Source organism: Fundulus heteroclitus, chromosome 17 (genome assembly GCF_011125445.2).
Source record: "Fundulus heteroclitus isolate FHET01 chromosome 17, MU-UCD_Fhet_4.1, whole genome shotgun sequence".
NCBI lineage: Eukaryota > Metazoa > Chordata > Actinopteri > Cyprinodontiformes > Fundulidae > Fundulus > Fundulus heteroclitus.
In genome coordinates, this window is record NC_046377.1 from 11339886 (window position 1) to 11357473 (window position 17588).

A 17588-nucleotide genomic window follows, 5' to 3' on the forward strand; every position below is an offset into this window, starting at 1 on the left:
ACAGAGCCGGTGCTAACTTAAGCAACATTAGCAGTTACATTTCCACAGTGCTCATGGTCCGTCTGTCTGTGTTTATTTTTTTGTTGCTGCCACAACAATGGTTTAAAATTGTTGAGAGAATCTTTAGTTCTTTGCTAATAGAGTTTCGTCAGCTTGTCGTGCAAAAAGTCCGTATTAGCCAATTGTGGTCACAACTCCAAAAAACTACTTCCCCTTTTCTCCAAAATAAGAGTCTCAAATATGGATACAACAGGGTACCAGACCTAAAGCACCTACCTTCACATGTGGAGCTACTAATAGTAGGTTAATGCTGCTCCAGATGAAGTCACACGCTTAAAGCAGCTAGGTAGCTTTTCGCAAGACGAACTTTGACCAAACGCGTCGTGCTCCACTAATATTGTGCCGTTATATCATCATGCCTTAAGCTGGATATCAAGCTAGGACCCTATCATGATAACACCCAAGCATGACACCCATCAAGAGTCATTATTGTCGTTATATAGCCACAATGAAACTTTGGGGAGACACCGGCTCAGAATACACATGTGACACACATCTAAGATATTCAGGGAAAAACGACAAATGAGCATTTATAGAGAAGACCCTCAAAAAATGCAAAAACACACTTTGGAAAAGAAAAAAAAAAGAAGCTAAAGTTAAAGTAAGACGTAAAGCAGAAGAGAGACTTGTCAGGAGGAGAAATTACTGTATAATTGTTAACAGATACTTGAATGTACCAAACCACACTTCCTGAAAAGCTAGGAAGTGAGCAAATAGTCCTTTTGATAAAATGTAAATGTTCATGTAAAAAAAAAAAAAAGACATCCATCAACTAACAGATGATGGATGTAAAATACTTTACATCCAAGCACTCATTGTGAAGCTAAAAGTCTCCCATAAGTCTCTGTTGGCTCAAGAACCTGTGGAACCAGCAGCAGGTTTGTAAACATGTGAACTGGGCTGGTGGTATATGAACCTGAAAACGAAGAAAATTAAATAAATCTGTTTCTCGTTTGTGCGGTGAGATAGTCTCAGAGTGGACTACGGATGACTAAGTTATGATGCTGCTTTGAAGAGTTGAGATATTAAATATTTGGCCATGACTGGTCAGAAAAGAGCCAAAGGGCAGCACAACCCAATATCGGTTTTAATGTTTTATAATATTAAATACAAAATGGCTATGTGGTTCAGGGTCACTCTGCTGTGCTGCCTGGTGAAATGTGAATTTTGCGTTTCTCTGAATTAAAAAAACACACTGCATGCTGTTCTCATATTATTAAAAACCTAAACAAACAGAACGTGCAGAGACGATACTACATGTTGAGAAATGCAGTTTTCAGCTTTGTGCATGTATTGATCTGCAGTATTTTCTGTGTCTCTGCAGGTTATTGTAATGGCTTGTCGAGAATTTGAGATGGGAAGGGTAAGGCTGCTGCTTGTGTCCGTGCAGGCAGAGTGTTTGCACACATATCTGTATTTTTATTGCCTCCATCAAAGCTGCAGCTCGCTGTTTTTACCACCTTCTACAATATCTCAAAGGATTTTTTTTCCCAAGGATTCATTCTTTGGCATTAATGCTGACGGTTGTTTATCCTTGAAGATTTTCTGGTATTTCTTTGTGGGCTTTTTCTTTTTTGAAAAAAAAAAAAAAAAAAAAACTTGGAAAGAAGCGGTTTCAAAATCCTTGAATATATTTCACTTCATCCACACTTGGGTTGAAATAAATTCTGACAAGTTGTTTTAAATAGCTTGCATTTCTTCAAGTGCATTTGTTCTACACTGTTATGCTAAAATCTGACACAAAATAATTTCATTAAGCAGCTTATGGTTTTGGGGAAAAGATGGAATAAACTTTGTGTGTTTTAATTGGTTTTCTTCAAGACAAACACTCTAAGACCTCTTCAAGGAAGGTTTCTGAAGATTTTAAACGCTTTTCTGCTTCATTAATTGAAGGGGAAAACACAGTGACAAGAACAAGAAAACTTTGAAGTTGAAAAAACAGAAAAGAAATTCGTTTCAATACGATCCTTATCTCATTTTGTGGAGAAAGACGTTTGTTTTTTAACATCCAGTTGTACAAAAAATTGAGAGTCTGAGCAGATAAGTGTAAACTGAGTGCTCTAAACAAAAAAATGCATGAATAAATGGAGGCCAAATTCAGTATCTGTGTGGGAAATCAGCCTTAAACGGCTAAAATGAAGAAACACAAGGTTAAGTCATCAATATATACATGAATGATAATTCTTCTATGCATTTTCCCCCTAACCAAGCATCCTATAACAGTCTAGAGTCCGTGCTTGTCAGAATGGAGTTTTCTGTGTTTTTCATCTTCATTTGCCGCTGCCTTTGTTCTGCATGTCACGTTAATTGTGTACTTCAGACTACAAAGGTTTCTGTGTGCAGGAAGCTGTGGTATCTCTCTTGCGGTAACGGCTTTTCTGTTCTGCTTTAGAAAAAGTGCGAGCGGTATTTTCCATCGCGAGACGAGGAGCCCTTGAGTTTCGGCCCTTTCAGAATCTCCTGTGTAAGTGGAGAGACGTGCAATATTACAGACGTGTGTTGAAAACGAAGGGAATCGTGCATTTCCCACGTTTTCTTTTTTGGTTTTTGTCCCAATGATGGCTGCAGCCAGAGGTGGTGCAATGTTTTCTCCTCTTTGTTTTCCAGGAATCCGAGCAGCAAAGAACAGACTACTTTATCAGGACCTTGACGGTGCAGTATAATAATGTAAGTTCCCCCAGAATACCGACAGCCTGCCGTTACGAACTAATTGTTGCAAATCAACATTTTACCGTCACATTTTTCCAGATAAATAGAATTCCCGTATCATAATTTATCTACATAGGATTAGAAGTAATAGTTACATTTCTGACCATAAATGTAACACTTTGTTTCCCTGTAAACTCTCGTATGTGGAGGAGCTGCAGGGATCCACAGTAGGACAATAATGTTGTGCATTCAACAAATCTGGAATTTATTTAAGATTCAAGAAGCATCACTTTGCTATAGGCCATGCAGAGGGCACAGAAAACAAGCAACCCTTGGTGGCAAACACTTACGCGTGGTGGCTGTAAACACACCACGGCTTTGATGCTAGCACGGTGGTGACGGCATCATGAGAAATCTTTTCTTAAGCAGGAAGTGGTTAGGAGTTAATAATCGTTGCGTTTTTGAATTCAACACAACAAAAATAGACTGTGTGGGCCTCAGGTTGAGGTTTTGATCAAAGTGGGGATGCGTGACGTATCCGCATTAACACCACGTAAGGAGCAACGCTGCAATCATTCCCGGCTTGTTGGTGCATGTGCTTTGGGAGGGTGAAGGGTCGGCCGTGTGGTTTTTGTTTAGCAACGTGACGCCGACGCAGCGCAGGATTGTGGCGTTCAGCTGAAGCGGAGACGCAATGTCAGCGGTGTGGTTGTTGTTTTTTTTTCACAGGTTAGACGGTGTAGGGAAATAACATCAGTATCATATGTCAGTAAATAAAACGTTATCGACCATAACAGCAATATTAACGTCAGATATCGATATCAGCCTAAACTTTCATATCAGAGCATCAAAGTGTGAAGAAAGTTCAGACCTAAGCCCTGTTTAGAAAAGTGACGTTCACACACGCTAACTGAACTGTTTAGCAAGGAAGCTGCAAAAATGTCAGTCTCCAGATGTGCAGAGCTGGTAGAGACATACCCTGGAAGACGTGCAGCTGCTGCAGCAAAATGTTGTTTTACAAAGTATCTGCTCCGGGGGGGCTGAATACCAATAACCCTCTTCAGCTTTTTATTGTTTTGTTGGGAAACATGTGGAATACCAAACTCTTGCTTTGCTTCGGTTTGTTGCATAAAACTCCAATAAAAGTTGCGAATTTTGTAGTTTTTAACAGGGCGAAATGTATTAAAAAACGTTTTTTTTTGTTTTGTTTTGGGAAGACTTTTGCATTTCATTAAATGCCACTAAATTGCAGCAAACACACTTTCTCGGGGGTTCTCTGCACTTTCAACGGCCGATCGGAGATCAGTGTTGAGCAATTTATTTTGTCCTGCAGGAAACTCGGAGGATATCTCAGTTCCATTATATCAACTGGCCCGACCACGATGTCCCATCATCGTTTGACTCCATATTGGATATGATCGGACTAATGAGGGAGTACCAGGAGAACGATGACGTTCCTATCTGTGTGCACTGCAGGTAAGCGTATGCATCCTACTCCAATGTTGCACAATTAATGATTATTATAACACACACCTCCACACCTTTCTGTGAACGAATGGTTGCCTTTTACTGCTGTACTGATCGGAACAATGGCAAATATGTGGAGTAAATTATTATTAAAGACCGTCTGGATTAAAAGAATGAAGGTTGAGATTCTCTGCTGCACACGTGTTTACTCGTAGGCACACAGGCTCGTCTCCATGTGTGTGTAATAAGCTGTAATGAGCAGCCTGGGGACGTTTCCGGGTTCCTGTGTCACACAGCAGGACTCAGAGCTGTGTTTCTGTTTCTGTGAAGATGCTTTGTGTGGGTTGATGTGGAGAACGCGGGCTCTTTTGAGTCTCGGCAAGCTGTTTGACAGCGTGAGATCAGGTTTTATGATTCTTTTATACGTCAGCAGCGATTAGCCCCTCTGTAGCTTCTGTCTCCATCCTGTCTGCAGACCGAGTTGCAGTCCTATCAAACGTAACGTCTTGCGCACAAAGCCTAGCGACAAATAGAAATGGAGCTAATATTTGCAGAGTTTTCCTCGTAGTTGTGGGATAAAAGCTCTGAGTGTTTTCTTTGATGGTTTCTGTTTGTGTGTGCAGTGCAGGTTGTGGGAGGACGGGTGCTATTTGTGCTATCGACTACACATGGAACCTCCTCAAAGCTGGGGTAGGCAACAAACACAAACCTTTTGGTATACCACTGCAACACGCCCATCTTGAAATGTTCCCCATAATAACCTTAACACCCAGTGTCCAGTCCATCTCAATGTGTCCTAATTGTCATACTCTTACTGTGGGTTACAAGAAAATTCCCGAGGACTTTAACGTCTTCCGGTTGATCCAAGAGATGAGGACGCAGCGGCACTCTGCTGTTCAGACAAAGGTTTGTTCTTACACTTCTTTATCACCCCTGACACCCATCTGTTCGGCACACTTTTGGGTCTTTTGCTGTTTTTGGTCATTTTGGGTCATTTTGGGAACGTTACTTCAATTTGGCGAAGTGATGAAATTACTTTGCCCGATACCAGGTAGTCAAGCTCCCTGTATAGTATGGCAAGCCGATGGGGCCAATTATCGTCCGTACAATAAGTTGTTCCAACCCGTATTTTACGCGAGCGCGCGTTTTTTACGTCACCGCACGTTTCCAGCCAGAACGCGCGGTGACGTAAAAACGTTAAAATACGTGCGGTGGCTTTATTAACGTTTGTTGGCGTTTTTTTGCATATTATATTATCAGGAGGTTGTCTTTTATGTGCTCAGCCACTAAATTTAAAGGTGTTTTGCCAATAAGAACACTGCAGCACCAGACACAACCAGGAGGTCCCTGATCGTTGGGGAAAGGCAGAAAGAAGATGCACCTTCCTTCCTGATCCTGTCTAAATCCTGCTTAGTTCAATAATAAATTCTGATATTACACAAATTACTCACTCTACTTGTTCACTAAATGTTGAAAAGAAATTAAAAGCTAAATAAAATAAACCAGCTCACCTAATAAAGCTGTATTTTCTGTATGCTTTGTATTTATATTCACATGATAATATTTTCAGAATTAATAATAACATTTCTGTTAAAGATTTAATTTATCATCTGCACCAAGGGCATAAGTAGGCAGAACAAGTAGAGTGAGTTTTGTGTAATATCAGACTTTATTATTGAACTAAGCAGGATTTAGACAGGATCAGAAAGGAAGGTGCATCTTCTTTTTGCCTTTCCCCAACGATCAGGGACCTCCTGGTTGTGTCTGGTGCTGCAGTGCTCTTATTGGGTAAAACACCTTTAAATCTAGTGGCTGAGCACATAAAAGACAACCTCCTGATAATATAATATGCACCGCGCGTTCTGGCTGGAAACGCGCGGTCTCGTAAAATACGGGTTGGAACTGCGCGTTATTGTACGGACGATAATTGGCCCAATCAGCTTGCCATTGTATAGAAAATAAAAAGCCCTTTCTTGACCTTTTTAAGCTGCTTCTGACACATTTTGTTGTTCCTCTGACTTGATTGTCAAACATTTAACTCATACCGAAGCTAACTAGTACCACCTTCAGCACCAAAGTTGTTGAAGCGCAGCCGGGTAGAGCTCAACTACGATGCGTTTGCTGACTGAAAATTTTTCTTTGTACAGAATTTTTCCTCAATAAACCAAAAGGCCAAAAACAGAATCGCATCCCTCCCCATACAGCGAGCAGATTTTCTGTAGTATCAAACTAGTTCATCAAACAGCAAACTCCTCCATTCTGGTCATTCACTGCGTCTCTATTTTATGTTCTTTATAGAAATCATCGGTATTTGAGGAACGTCTGCTATTATAACTCCATTCTCATAACATTATTGCTACATATAAAGCAGATTTGATCCAGTGATTATTAGTGCAGATGGACTGGATCTTTTTTCTGTTGAGTCTGCCACGGCCCTCCTCCCTGATCCCTGTCTGACTTTTCTGCTTGGCTCTTTGGATAATCTTGTTTCATACATTCTTCATCATGTTTTTACTGGTAGAGGCTATTATGCCAGGATTTTTGACGTCTGAAAGTTTCCTGCTGCGGATGTAGTACTGTTTTTTTCTCTTTTACCAACAGTTGCAAACGGTCGAGATTAATGTGTTTTTTTTATAATTTTATTTATTTATACCCGCCCCCTGAATCCTTACTTGTAATCATCAGGATTGCATTCATTGCTTGTTTTTTTTGGTTTCTCTTGTTCCCTTACTCGTTCTTCCTCACTCTGCCTTTATCTCTCTCCATCTAGGAGCAGTACGAGTTAGTGCATCGAGCAATCGCCCAGCTCTTTCAGAAACAACTGCAGGTTCTGGAGAGTCCCACCAACACGCAGATACACGATGGCATGGTACGACACGCTCACATTGGCCTGATTTTGTCTGGTGTAAAAAAAAAGAGAGACAGGATGTGGCTGAGTAACACTCGGGGTAGGAAGAAGCCAAATAATTAGTCACAGGGGGGATATAGGCAAGGAGAAACGGAGGAGAGTCTGCCATCTAAAAACTTTGGGAGATCAGGAGGGATTGTGCCTGAAGGAAAACGATCTTTGCTAGAGAGCCGCTGTGCTGGGTGGAAAACAACTTTTGTTCTGTCAGACACCACTGACCTCATTGAGACTGTCCTCCGTTGCCCTGAAAACACGGATAAAAGCAGATCTTGTGTTGTTTTAGAAGGAGCTAAGGAGTTATGTTGAATGTATAACCTAAGAAAACAAGAAGACCGATCAGCAGTAAACCCTTAAAAATGTTACGTGCTCTTTAAATTAGATATATTTTTGCCTCAAAAGCTCACCAACCTTATTGCATTTTATTCATTTGATTAAGACTAAGTGTACGTTTTAGTTTTCCACAGGGCTGTTTACTTACTTAAAGATAAGGTCTCATTTCTATCCCTCTTAGCAGAGAAACTTTTTCTTTTTGTTGGCTCGTGGCAAAATGTGTATTATTTAAGGGTATCAGAATAAAACAGACTGAATACTAATGCACACAAAGTTTTTTTTTAGCTCTATATTTGTTAAAAAGCTGGAATATCATTCATCCTTTTCCTTCCACCTGAAAATGATGCACTGCCTCATGCTTAGCACATACGATCCCATTAATACGCTTGAAGACGGTGGTCGTAACGTCAGAAAATGTGAACCGTATTCTTGTTGTTTCCAAAGCTGACATAATGTCTTGAAGCGTTGGGAAATGTCTGTTTGCAGGCTTTGGTAAAATGACCACAGGATTTCAGTGTTACTGCAACTTGTTCAGTCTTATGCACATCGGCTGGTCTTTGTAGTCGAATCCCCTCAGCTGCTGGTAGGAGGTGTTTGCTGCCGTACACGTACTGGGACGATCGTAATCTCTAAAAACAGAGATGATGAGAGTGTTCTGGCAGACAACCCGATGACTTCCTCTTCAGGAAACTCTGATCGATGCACTTTGACTCCTAAAATAGACACTAATCCATTGGAAAAGGCGGGAAACTCTCTGCATTTGCCATTACAAATGCAGAGAGTTTGTTTTAAACAACACATCTTTGTGTTGCACCAGCATCTTACCAGCCTCTGTTTAAAACTATACCCACCGTGTGACTGATCAACCAGTGCTGCACAGTTGGTAGCACTGTTGCCTTGCAGCAGGAAGGTCCTGGGTTCGAATCCCAGCCTGGTCTCTTTCTTAACGGTTAGCAATAAACGTCATACAGAAACTAACAATGAATAGACAAGTAACTCACTTCTAGAGATACAGAGAGTGTCAAAAGTAATGAATAAACGTTCAGCTATCTGGATTACGTTCTAACCGTAACCATCAGATTTGCGAGGAACCTGTTTATTAAAAGATGTCTTCTTAATCAGATAATATCTTACCTTATCTGAGAGGGAAAGGGACTGAAAAGAGTTTGAAATTCTCCCTTCATCACACGTTCTTATCCAATTCCTCATCAGCAGAGTGACAGAGAATATTCCCACCCTGTTCAAGGTGGGAAGTGCCGCTCTCTTGCGCTCTGGACCTCAGGCTCCTGGCCAGCAGGCAGGATAGATGCCCAGTTACTTACATTTCTCTTTTGAAGAGCCCTCAGTCCCCTTGTGGCCGGCCTGGGGTTACTCTGAGGATTAAACGGAGCCAACGGCGTGTCTGTTCAACTTAAAGGTATACTATGCAACCGGGGTTGATTTTCCAGCGAGGCTCCCCCCAGAGGGCGAAAGTAAAAGTGCACTGTCATAAAGATGCTCAGCTGTTCTGGTTTCCCCGTCAAGCCAGGCGCGGTTGTTTTGAGCTTAGCAGACAGGCGAACGCAACGAAAAGTGGAAAAAACGGCAGTACAAACAATGACTAACACAGTGAAGGAATGAACATCAAGCTTCCCGCAGCGCTATCTTGGCGAGGCAACCGCGGCCGCCTCGCCAGTTTTATTATTATTATTATTATTATTATTTTATTTTATTTTTTTTTATGTTGGCGAGATGCTACCGCCTCGCCAAGCCGCCGCCGCCGCGGTAGCGTCTCGCCAACATAAAAAAAAAGATAAAAAAAAAAGATAATAATAATATTAATAATAATACATCTCGATATGCTTGCATGTTTATTTGACGTTAACACGCGGTTCTTTGTTGTTGCTTTCGCGCGTGCATATAGTGAATGGCAGGGCAAAAACACATGGAGTTCTCACCGTAAAGCAAGACTTCTGTGTGTGCGGGCCGTGAGCTCTTGCAATTGCAAGTACGGTATTTCCCCTACAGACCCCCAGGGCGGCCGAGAAAACCTTTGTTAGACCTGAATGACTCATTTAATCATCCAAATCGGTATGGAACACATTATTTAACTGAAAAATGTTGCATAGTATGCCTTTAAATGCATGAATAAATGGTCAGATCCCAACATGGCTGTACCAGTATAAAGCAGACGGGAGATCTTTGAGATTGAGGCATTGGATGGCTGACCCTTGACTAAACTTTAGCATTTCCAAACAAGACCATAAAAAAAAATCCTCCAAAGTTTTGATCCCATTAAAACATCACTTTAAGATTCATTTAACACGAAATCTATCATAATACCCATGTTAATAGTAGAAATTGTAATCATGAGATTACGATAGCGTATTCATGAATACTTGCAGCTACAAAATAGTTTCAAGGAACACAATAGACCCTCTGTTTCCCCTTTAAAATATTTTTAAAATTCCTAGAAGGGGAAGAGATCAACTTCTGTCTCATCGAGCTCCTCTCCCATGTTTGGGAGTCCGAGAAGAAGCCCTGATCTAGGCTTCTCATTTTAAGGGGGATGTTCTGACTCAATTCAGGCACTGACTCATGTCCAGTCAGCCATTGTTAGTGACTAATACGCCCACATAAGGTGCTCTTAATGGCAACACGAACAATAAAGCCTACACATGCGTACATCCCACTCTCGTTACTGTGCTCGACGCCTCTCCCTCCAAACTTGTCCGCAGACGTGTGTCCCCTTATTCTTACATTGTGGCGCGTCAACGACCCGAAGCTTGGGACTTTTTATTTTTATTTATTCAAACTTTTTTTTTTTTCTCCTCCCAGATTCTGGTGGTTTCTGCTTCTAACCGAATTGTAAATAATCTAAGTATGCCTATGTTTCTACATATTTAGGTTATAAAACCAGCTCCAACACATTTGAAAGGACTGGTAGGAAGCTAGTAGAGTTTCTTATTTCATCGATACGTCCATCATGGAATGTTTAAAATGAAATTAATCTTGGAATGGACCAGTTTTAATAGAAATATAATATAGCTGGCAAGTTGGACTATTTCTATGAATAGAGCCTCTGGGGGGGAAAAAAAATCAAAAAGGAAAATAAAAACACCCCTGTGTCTTTTTTTTTTTTTTTTATGTCGTATATGTCCAGAGTGAAAGCAGTCCTGACAAAACAAGCGTTCAGTCAGATGATGAGCGATGGGACACACCGCCGCCGAAACCTCCTCGCTTTCGCAGGTAAGACTTCAGGCTTCTTTATTTTTAATTTTTTATTCCTGTTATCGTTGGTCCAAATAAGCTAAACTCATCCATTACACACCCTGTTGGACGTAAGCAGAAGGATGAGCCAAGACGCATTCATCCTCCACAAAGATGAATTAACAGGCTCATCCCAGGGTGGATGAGTAGGTGGCACTTTGTTGAACATAGCAGAGGGGGTGTTTTATTGGAAGAATGCAAAAATGAAAAAAAAGTCACAATACAGTAAGTTTTTTTTTTTTTTTTTTTGTGGCTCACAATGAAAACACAATCTGACCCGAGAGAAACAGTTCCTGGCTCCCGTGCTCTCAGGCAGCCCACAGATACAGCCAGCCTTTGGTCTGAGTCAACTTTATGTTTGGCTGTTTACGGCTGCCTGAGGAGGAGTCGTTTCTAGAAATCATCTTGCAACTTTCTGCAACGCCGTGCAACTCTACATAAGGTTGGACGAGTGGAGTTAAAGTTTTCATCTGTAAACAAATAGTCTTTGTTTCAGACACCAACGCTTTGATATACTTAATAAAAAAATGCGCGGTTTTCCTCTTTTCTTTTAAAATATATTATTTCTCCTTGTTTGTTTGTTTCGGATTTCTTCCTCCCTTTCCTCCCCCTCGCTTGACATTTTTCCACTTTAGCTGTGCAGTATGCGCCCATCAGGGGTTCTGCTCCACTTATTACACGGTACCCACAGAATGCCTCCCCCCCTTCACTTGCAGCAGTATATAACACTTGACAACTTTTTTTAACAAGGTTGAAGGATGCCTCAAAGTCGCCTCAGTACTGAAGCTTTAATGTCAGAGGGGATGTCTTCTTGCCGGGAGGCAGTATATCACTTCATATACAGTATTTCAATTCTTGTCAAGAAATGTTCGGTTTAGCAGCATTTTGTGCGCCTTCGTCTTCGGTACTTGTTTGTTTAAGGCATTTAGTGAATTAGTTGTTTACTTGTTCGGCTGCCGCAGAACCGCTTTGACATAATACACATAATTATTTGCACTCTTTCTGAACAGTATTATTGCTGTGATGTGCTCAGGTGTGCGCTAGCACTAATATTTATCCCAGTAACTTTATATTAGAACGCCAACGCAGTGGAAGCAACTATGGTTGTCCTGGTACAAAAATATACTTCTCTAAACAGATACTAAGACAAATACTTGGAACCAATTTTAATATTGCAGCGTTTTCTTTTAAGGCACTGGGTTCATTCTAGCTAAGAGCAAAAAAAATTATATATAAATAAGTAAAAAATACAATATGACCATATTTTCACTTCCTTAATTTGGGGAAAACCAACAAGTAGGGAATAATTCAGCCCTCATTTAGAAACATGTATATTTGAAGTTTCACTTCCCTGTTTGGCAAAACGATAGACAAAATAACCCTTAGAATAAGTGTTTGTAACCTTTTATGGAAGTATGTACTTTTTGATTCAGTTGTGTGATTTATTATACTTATCTTTAGTTTGCCATTCTGTGCTTCCATTTGCCTGTCAATTTGCTGTTGATACGATTAAATGTGACTACATAGAGGGTCATTATATGCTAAAATAAATGTATGTAAAAATAAACATGGATCTGGCAGGTACAAAACATATTTTTTACAGTGTAAACAAAGATCAGGGGGCGCGGCGGAGCGGCAGGACAATGCAAGCCATATTCAGAGGTCCCAGTTCTTGCTCTTTTCACCCATTTTCTGTCTGGCGACTGTCAAATAAAGCCCACTAGAGCCACAAAAAAACAAAAAAAAGACAAAGATTCTGTCTATGCAAACATATTCAGCAGCAGCACTGACAATGTCTTGTCTTTCAGGTAGTTTAGCATAATATTTTCTCTAGTGATCCACTATAGCAGCAGTTTTCTGCTCGAATTGTCAGCTTCAGTCTGGTCCCACCATATTTTCACGCTAACCCGTGTTATCATTAGCCACGTTAGCCGCCAGTCTCTGGAAAACTAAACAGAGGTGTAATAGAGGTGGAAACTGTCTTTTTTTTTTATTGCTTCACTATTTAGAAGGCAACTGAGCCATTAACTGATTAGCTTCTTGTGCAATAATTCAAACCGCAGCAGAACCGAGCGTTACGTCATTCAGAACTGTGCACCTGAGACGCGCTTCTCGACGGGTTGCTCAGAATGACTGAACACCGTTATTGAGCCGTCTATATAGCTAATATTTAAACAAAAAGGGTAAGCTTATGTCTTCTGGGAGGTTTAGTAGTTCACTGTTGCAGATTCAGGAGCTTTACTGACGTTTTTACACCGCTCTCAACCATCAGTGCTGTAGCATTAGCATGTAGCGTTAGCATGTAGCGTTAGCATGTAGCGTTAGCATGTAGCGTTAGTGTTGCTAGCCTGTGGTGTCATTCTGCCTTTAGTTTTCTTTTCCTCTCCTTCTGCCTTATAGGAAAAGTACCTCCGTACAACATTTTTTTGTTTGCCTTGTTGTCTTAAGAGTGGCACGTATGTTTTTTTTTTTTTTTTCTGGATATATTCTCCGTGTTAGCGGTATTTCAAACTTCCTACAGCGGCTCATTGTTTTAGCCAGATGAGCGGCTGCCGTTAGTCGAAGGACTGAATGTTGCTGTTGTTGCAGCGCTGCCCAGATGAATTGTGACAATTTGGCCAAATGGGAATAGGTCAGTTTGTATAATAATATATTTTTTAGTATCGATTATATTGAAATATCAATTATTTTGGAAAACCCTTGAAGCAACTAAAAGCTGCAGTCTGTTATCTATGTTAGATGTCTGAGGATATAGTCTGCCATATTCTACAGCCTGTCTACATATTGTTCCACCCTAAAAAGCTGCTTAAAGCTCATGTTACATTTGCGGTGATTAGAAGCCAAACTATAGATATTGTTCATTTGGCTCAGGAACAGAAAAATAAACTAAAATACAGCAAAAAACTCTGGAGTGAGCAGATATAGATGTAGTTTAATAACAAGATCCATTGATATCAGAAGATGTTTTGTACTGACAGTTTACATTAGAAAGTAAAAGTCACAGTAAAACGCCATATTTTGTTACCCGAGAAACTTCTCATCCACAAACATTTGCCTCAATGGTCTGGCTGCTTTCTCCCTGGAGCTATCATATTGCTGTGGCATGAATCGTGTCGTGTCCTCATCCCACGCCCTCTGGTTGTTCCTTCCCTCGAGGCCCAGATTGCAATTGTTTCAGATGCCTAAGCGAAAACATGCTTTGAATGGAGAATTGTAGAATAATCCTTTATCGTCCCACTGTGGGAATATTCAGGTGTGTCAACAGCAAGTAAGGGAACAAGTCCGCAGCAGAACAAAAGATATTGTAGTTACTAAAAATGGCATGCTCGGATTAAATGAAATGTAAAACAGAGTAGGGTGAGCCGAAAGTGTACAAAAACTGCACGTATGATTGTGCATTAGAAACAGCAACAAACTATTAAAAAATGGAAAAGATCTTTGCAATTATCAGCAGGGATGTAAACAACTTAATTATTTGGTGTTTAGTCAAACGACTCTTCACCTGTTAACTTTTACAAATCTCACCCACTTTTCCTCTTTAGATGTTTGGGGGAAAATGCTGAATCCATCCACTTCTGTCTGCAATAAATGGCCACACATCCATTTAATATATATTTTGGCGTCAGAGGCCTTTGTGCTCTACAAGGAAAGGCTATTACATGTGCTACAACGTTTACAGTCATAATGTTCTTATTTTAGAGAGTTAAGGTTAGAAGAGCCTTTTGTCTGCTTTGAAAAACAATGGAAAGGCTGATTAGAAGTGGCTGTTTATTTTCCTATTATTAAAACATCTTCTCCCTGTTTTATGATTCATGGTGAGAAAATTAAACTTGGCTGACGCGTTCTCCAGAGGCAAAAATTCACCCAACCTTTGTTTAGTTTCATAAGTATGACACCGTTGAATCTTTACTCGTTTTTTTGCTTTCGCTTATGAAATTGAATCAGCTCTGCAATTTTTTTTTTTTTTTTTTTAACCAAACGGTTTGATGGGAAACATTTTCCAGAGCTCCTAATTTTAGGATGTAGCGGTAAGTGCGCTGTTTACTGAAGAGTTCCTTTCCTGTTCTAGTTAAAACATACAAATCTGAACTTTGCAAAGCAGCCAAGATAACAAGCTTTCCCTCCTTGGAAGTGGGACAGAAGACGCTGCTCTCGGTGTGTCTTGTGCTTTTTGTCCTCCTTTTAACGTCTTGGTGCACCCCCCCCCCTCTGTCTCTGAAGAAGTGACGTAAAGAACTTCTTCAAGCCTAATCTGCGGCTGGTCCAAGCTATTTTTATCCAGATAAGCCACATTCTGCCAGCCGCACTCCCTTTGGGTCACTTTGGTGCCGTAAGCTTGTACATGTGCGTGCGTTTGAGGAAAATGATAGTTGTTATGTGTGTGGGAGCGAGATGGAGGGAGATGCAACAGGAAGTGGAAAAGCGTGGAGTCATGGCTCACGTGTTTATTTACTTGCACTCTGCTTTTTGTCCTCAAAAGCTCTTCAGTTCTCCCTGAGAACGTGCGTTTAACACCTTGATTATGAAGGAAGGAAACTTCTACCGTCCTCTAGCTTTACAGAATAAAGGTTCTCTGTGGTCTGCATGTACGGTTTGCTAATTTTCCTGGTTGTTGGTGTGAATCTACTGAAATGTAACCAGAGACGAGCAAATGTCTCTCTAAGCTTCCCTTACGGAGCATTTTCTGGTCTACGAAAGCATGTAGCAGAGACACTGACGCTGGTTAAAATGCAACATGCTCTCTGAGGAGAGTAAACAATGACTTGACGAAGCCAGATAGAGTAACAGGTAGGAGTTGCATAACAGACGCTGTGTTTAATATACGTGAGAACTAGTCGTCCCTTCTTTACATTTAGTTTGCCGCCTTTTTAAACTGATCTTCTCAGTGGCTGCCTGGGGTTTCTGAACGCTTTAGGACTGCGGTTCCTTGTCGACTAATCTCTATGAAGTTGTTTTTAGTCCATCAGCAGATCATTGGTCAGGGAAATTCCTTGGACTGGTTCCTTCAGGGTTTGAGGTCGGTCTCTTGCTCAAGGGGAGCTGGGGATGATTTTACCTGACTCCGCCAAATAGATTTGCTCCGCATATCCATCTGGAAACCTTCCGTTGAAGTAATTTTGGGAAGGGGCGAAAATACTGGTTAGCTGATTGGCCTATGTTGGTGATAGACAAGCCAAATAAACCAATCAGATCAACGAAGCATATGACGTACTAACAGAGTGACAATGCTCAGATGGTTAGTTACAGGGAATGGACAGAAAAGAAGTGAAAAAGCATCAGGGAAAGGCGTGTAAAACGGTTCATTAGACGACTCAGACCGCAGGAAAGTTTGGCTCCTCGGAAGCAAAATAGTATTTTGTTTAAAGCTGTCGCAAAGTACTGTAGATACTTGCATTTCATCATGCACGTCTTCTTGCTGCAGCCGAATTTGCCTGCAGCCTCCTCACCCTTTTTGTTCTGGTCGGTGCCGCTCGTTTCTCTTCCTGTGACTCACTAAGTGTTTGTTCGTCCTCCCCTCGGGAATCTTTCAAGTTTCATCTCCTGCAGCCTCTCATAGATGTTCCAAGTCCACATAGGAGCAATCAGCGCCAGCGGGAGACGCCTTTGTTATTGTCAAATATATTTATTTTTGCCTGTTGAGGCGGCAAATCTGATTAAATGTGGGGTTTCCTCTTGTGGAGTTAATGTTTCCTTTTATTAAAGAAAACAAAAGGGTATGGTTTAGACTAATGGGCCACAGTTGTTTGTAAGTGACTTTTGGGAGGCAGCGGCGCTTCTGCACCACCGGCAACAAAAGCAACATTAAATAACTCAACGTTCTGGTGTTATGTATTCCTAAATCGGAGCAAACGTCTCCTGGATTTGCTACATTCAGTGTTTTCGGCGTCAGCGGGCCGCAGAGCAGCGGCTGCGCAGATCACGAAAAGAAAAAAGCTCAACAGTTCACAGCCTCTTTCAAAGAATAAGCCAGACAGCTGTACTCTAGAACTTAGGCTTAATGACAAAGGCTTTTCACAGGTTGACTCCCACACTGAAGGAAAGGAAATCTCTCCCCCCCCCCCACTCCGTGCTTTTAGCCCGTCTGATTCTCAGTCTGTCTGCCTTTGATCCACGCACACTGCAAAAACTGATCTAAAAATAAGTAAAATGTTCTTAAAATTAGTATATTTATCCTTGATTTGAGCAGGTAAATAAGATTATCTGCCAATGGAATAAGTATTTTGACCCCTAAAATAAGATATTTAGACATCCTACACTTCAAATAAGATGATGAAGATGAATTGTTCCTATTTTAAGTGCAAACATCTTATTCCATTGGCAAATCATCTTATTTACCTGCTCAAATCAAGGACAAATACACTAATTTTAAGAACATTTCACTTATTTTTAGATCCGTTTTTGCAGTGCAGCATCATGTGCAGCCACTCCTGCCCCAGCTCTTGCCTCAGTCATGTGCTCTTGAATCGGCACACCACCACATCCTTTCGCTGTTTCTCTGCGTCTCGTCGGCGATGCGTGCACAGCAGCATGTATGTGCCTGCTTTGGGGATGGGAATGACGTTTTTTGGTGTGTAACTTTGTATCCTGTGCGTGTGTGTGTGTGATTCACACTTACACTATGCGCGTCTGCATGTGCGAAAACACTTACAGCTCAGCAAATGCAACTACTGCATAAAGTCTAGTTGCATGACGATTTGCACGTTTTTAGTTGCTGATAAGAGATTTTTGTTTTTCACTTGCGGTTCTTTGCTATCCATGAATTTAGAGGTTGTTAAAGAGACGTTTGATCTTCATAAATCTGCTTCTGAGCCTGGTTTAAGTTTGCTAAGAAGTTGTTTTCACCTTTAAAGCCACAAAAATATGGGGTAAAACTATTTTAACAGCTGAAGCCTGAAATCTAGGAACATGTAATTTGTCTCAACGG

The 17588-nt window shown here is 40.9% G+C and overlaps 1 protein-coding gene across 3 annotated transcripts in view; it reads left to right on the plus strand.

Annotated features, from left to right (window-relative positions):
- The window catches only part of ptpn12 (protein tyrosine phosphatase non-receptor type 12), a 58006-nt gene that overhangs the window by 26763 nt on the left and 13655 nt on the right, over positions 1–17588 (plus strand). For all 3 annotated transcript variants that reach the window (XM_012851147.3, XM_012851139.3, XM_012851155.3), the window contains exons 5-12: positions 1385–1423; positions 2453–2524; positions 2668–2727; positions 4043–4185; positions 4800–4866; positions 5005–5082; positions 6947–7045; positions 10557–10642. In XM_012851147.3, coding sequence (XP_012706601.2) covers positions 1385–1423; positions 2453–2524; positions 2668–2727; positions 4043–4185; positions 4800–4866; positions 5005–5082; positions 6947–7045; positions 10557–10642 — 644 coding nt within the window. The remainder of the gene's footprint in view (positions 1–1384; positions 1424–2452; positions 2525–2667; positions 2728–4042; positions 4186–4799; positions 4867–5004; positions 5083–6946; positions 7046–10556; positions 10643–17588) is intronic.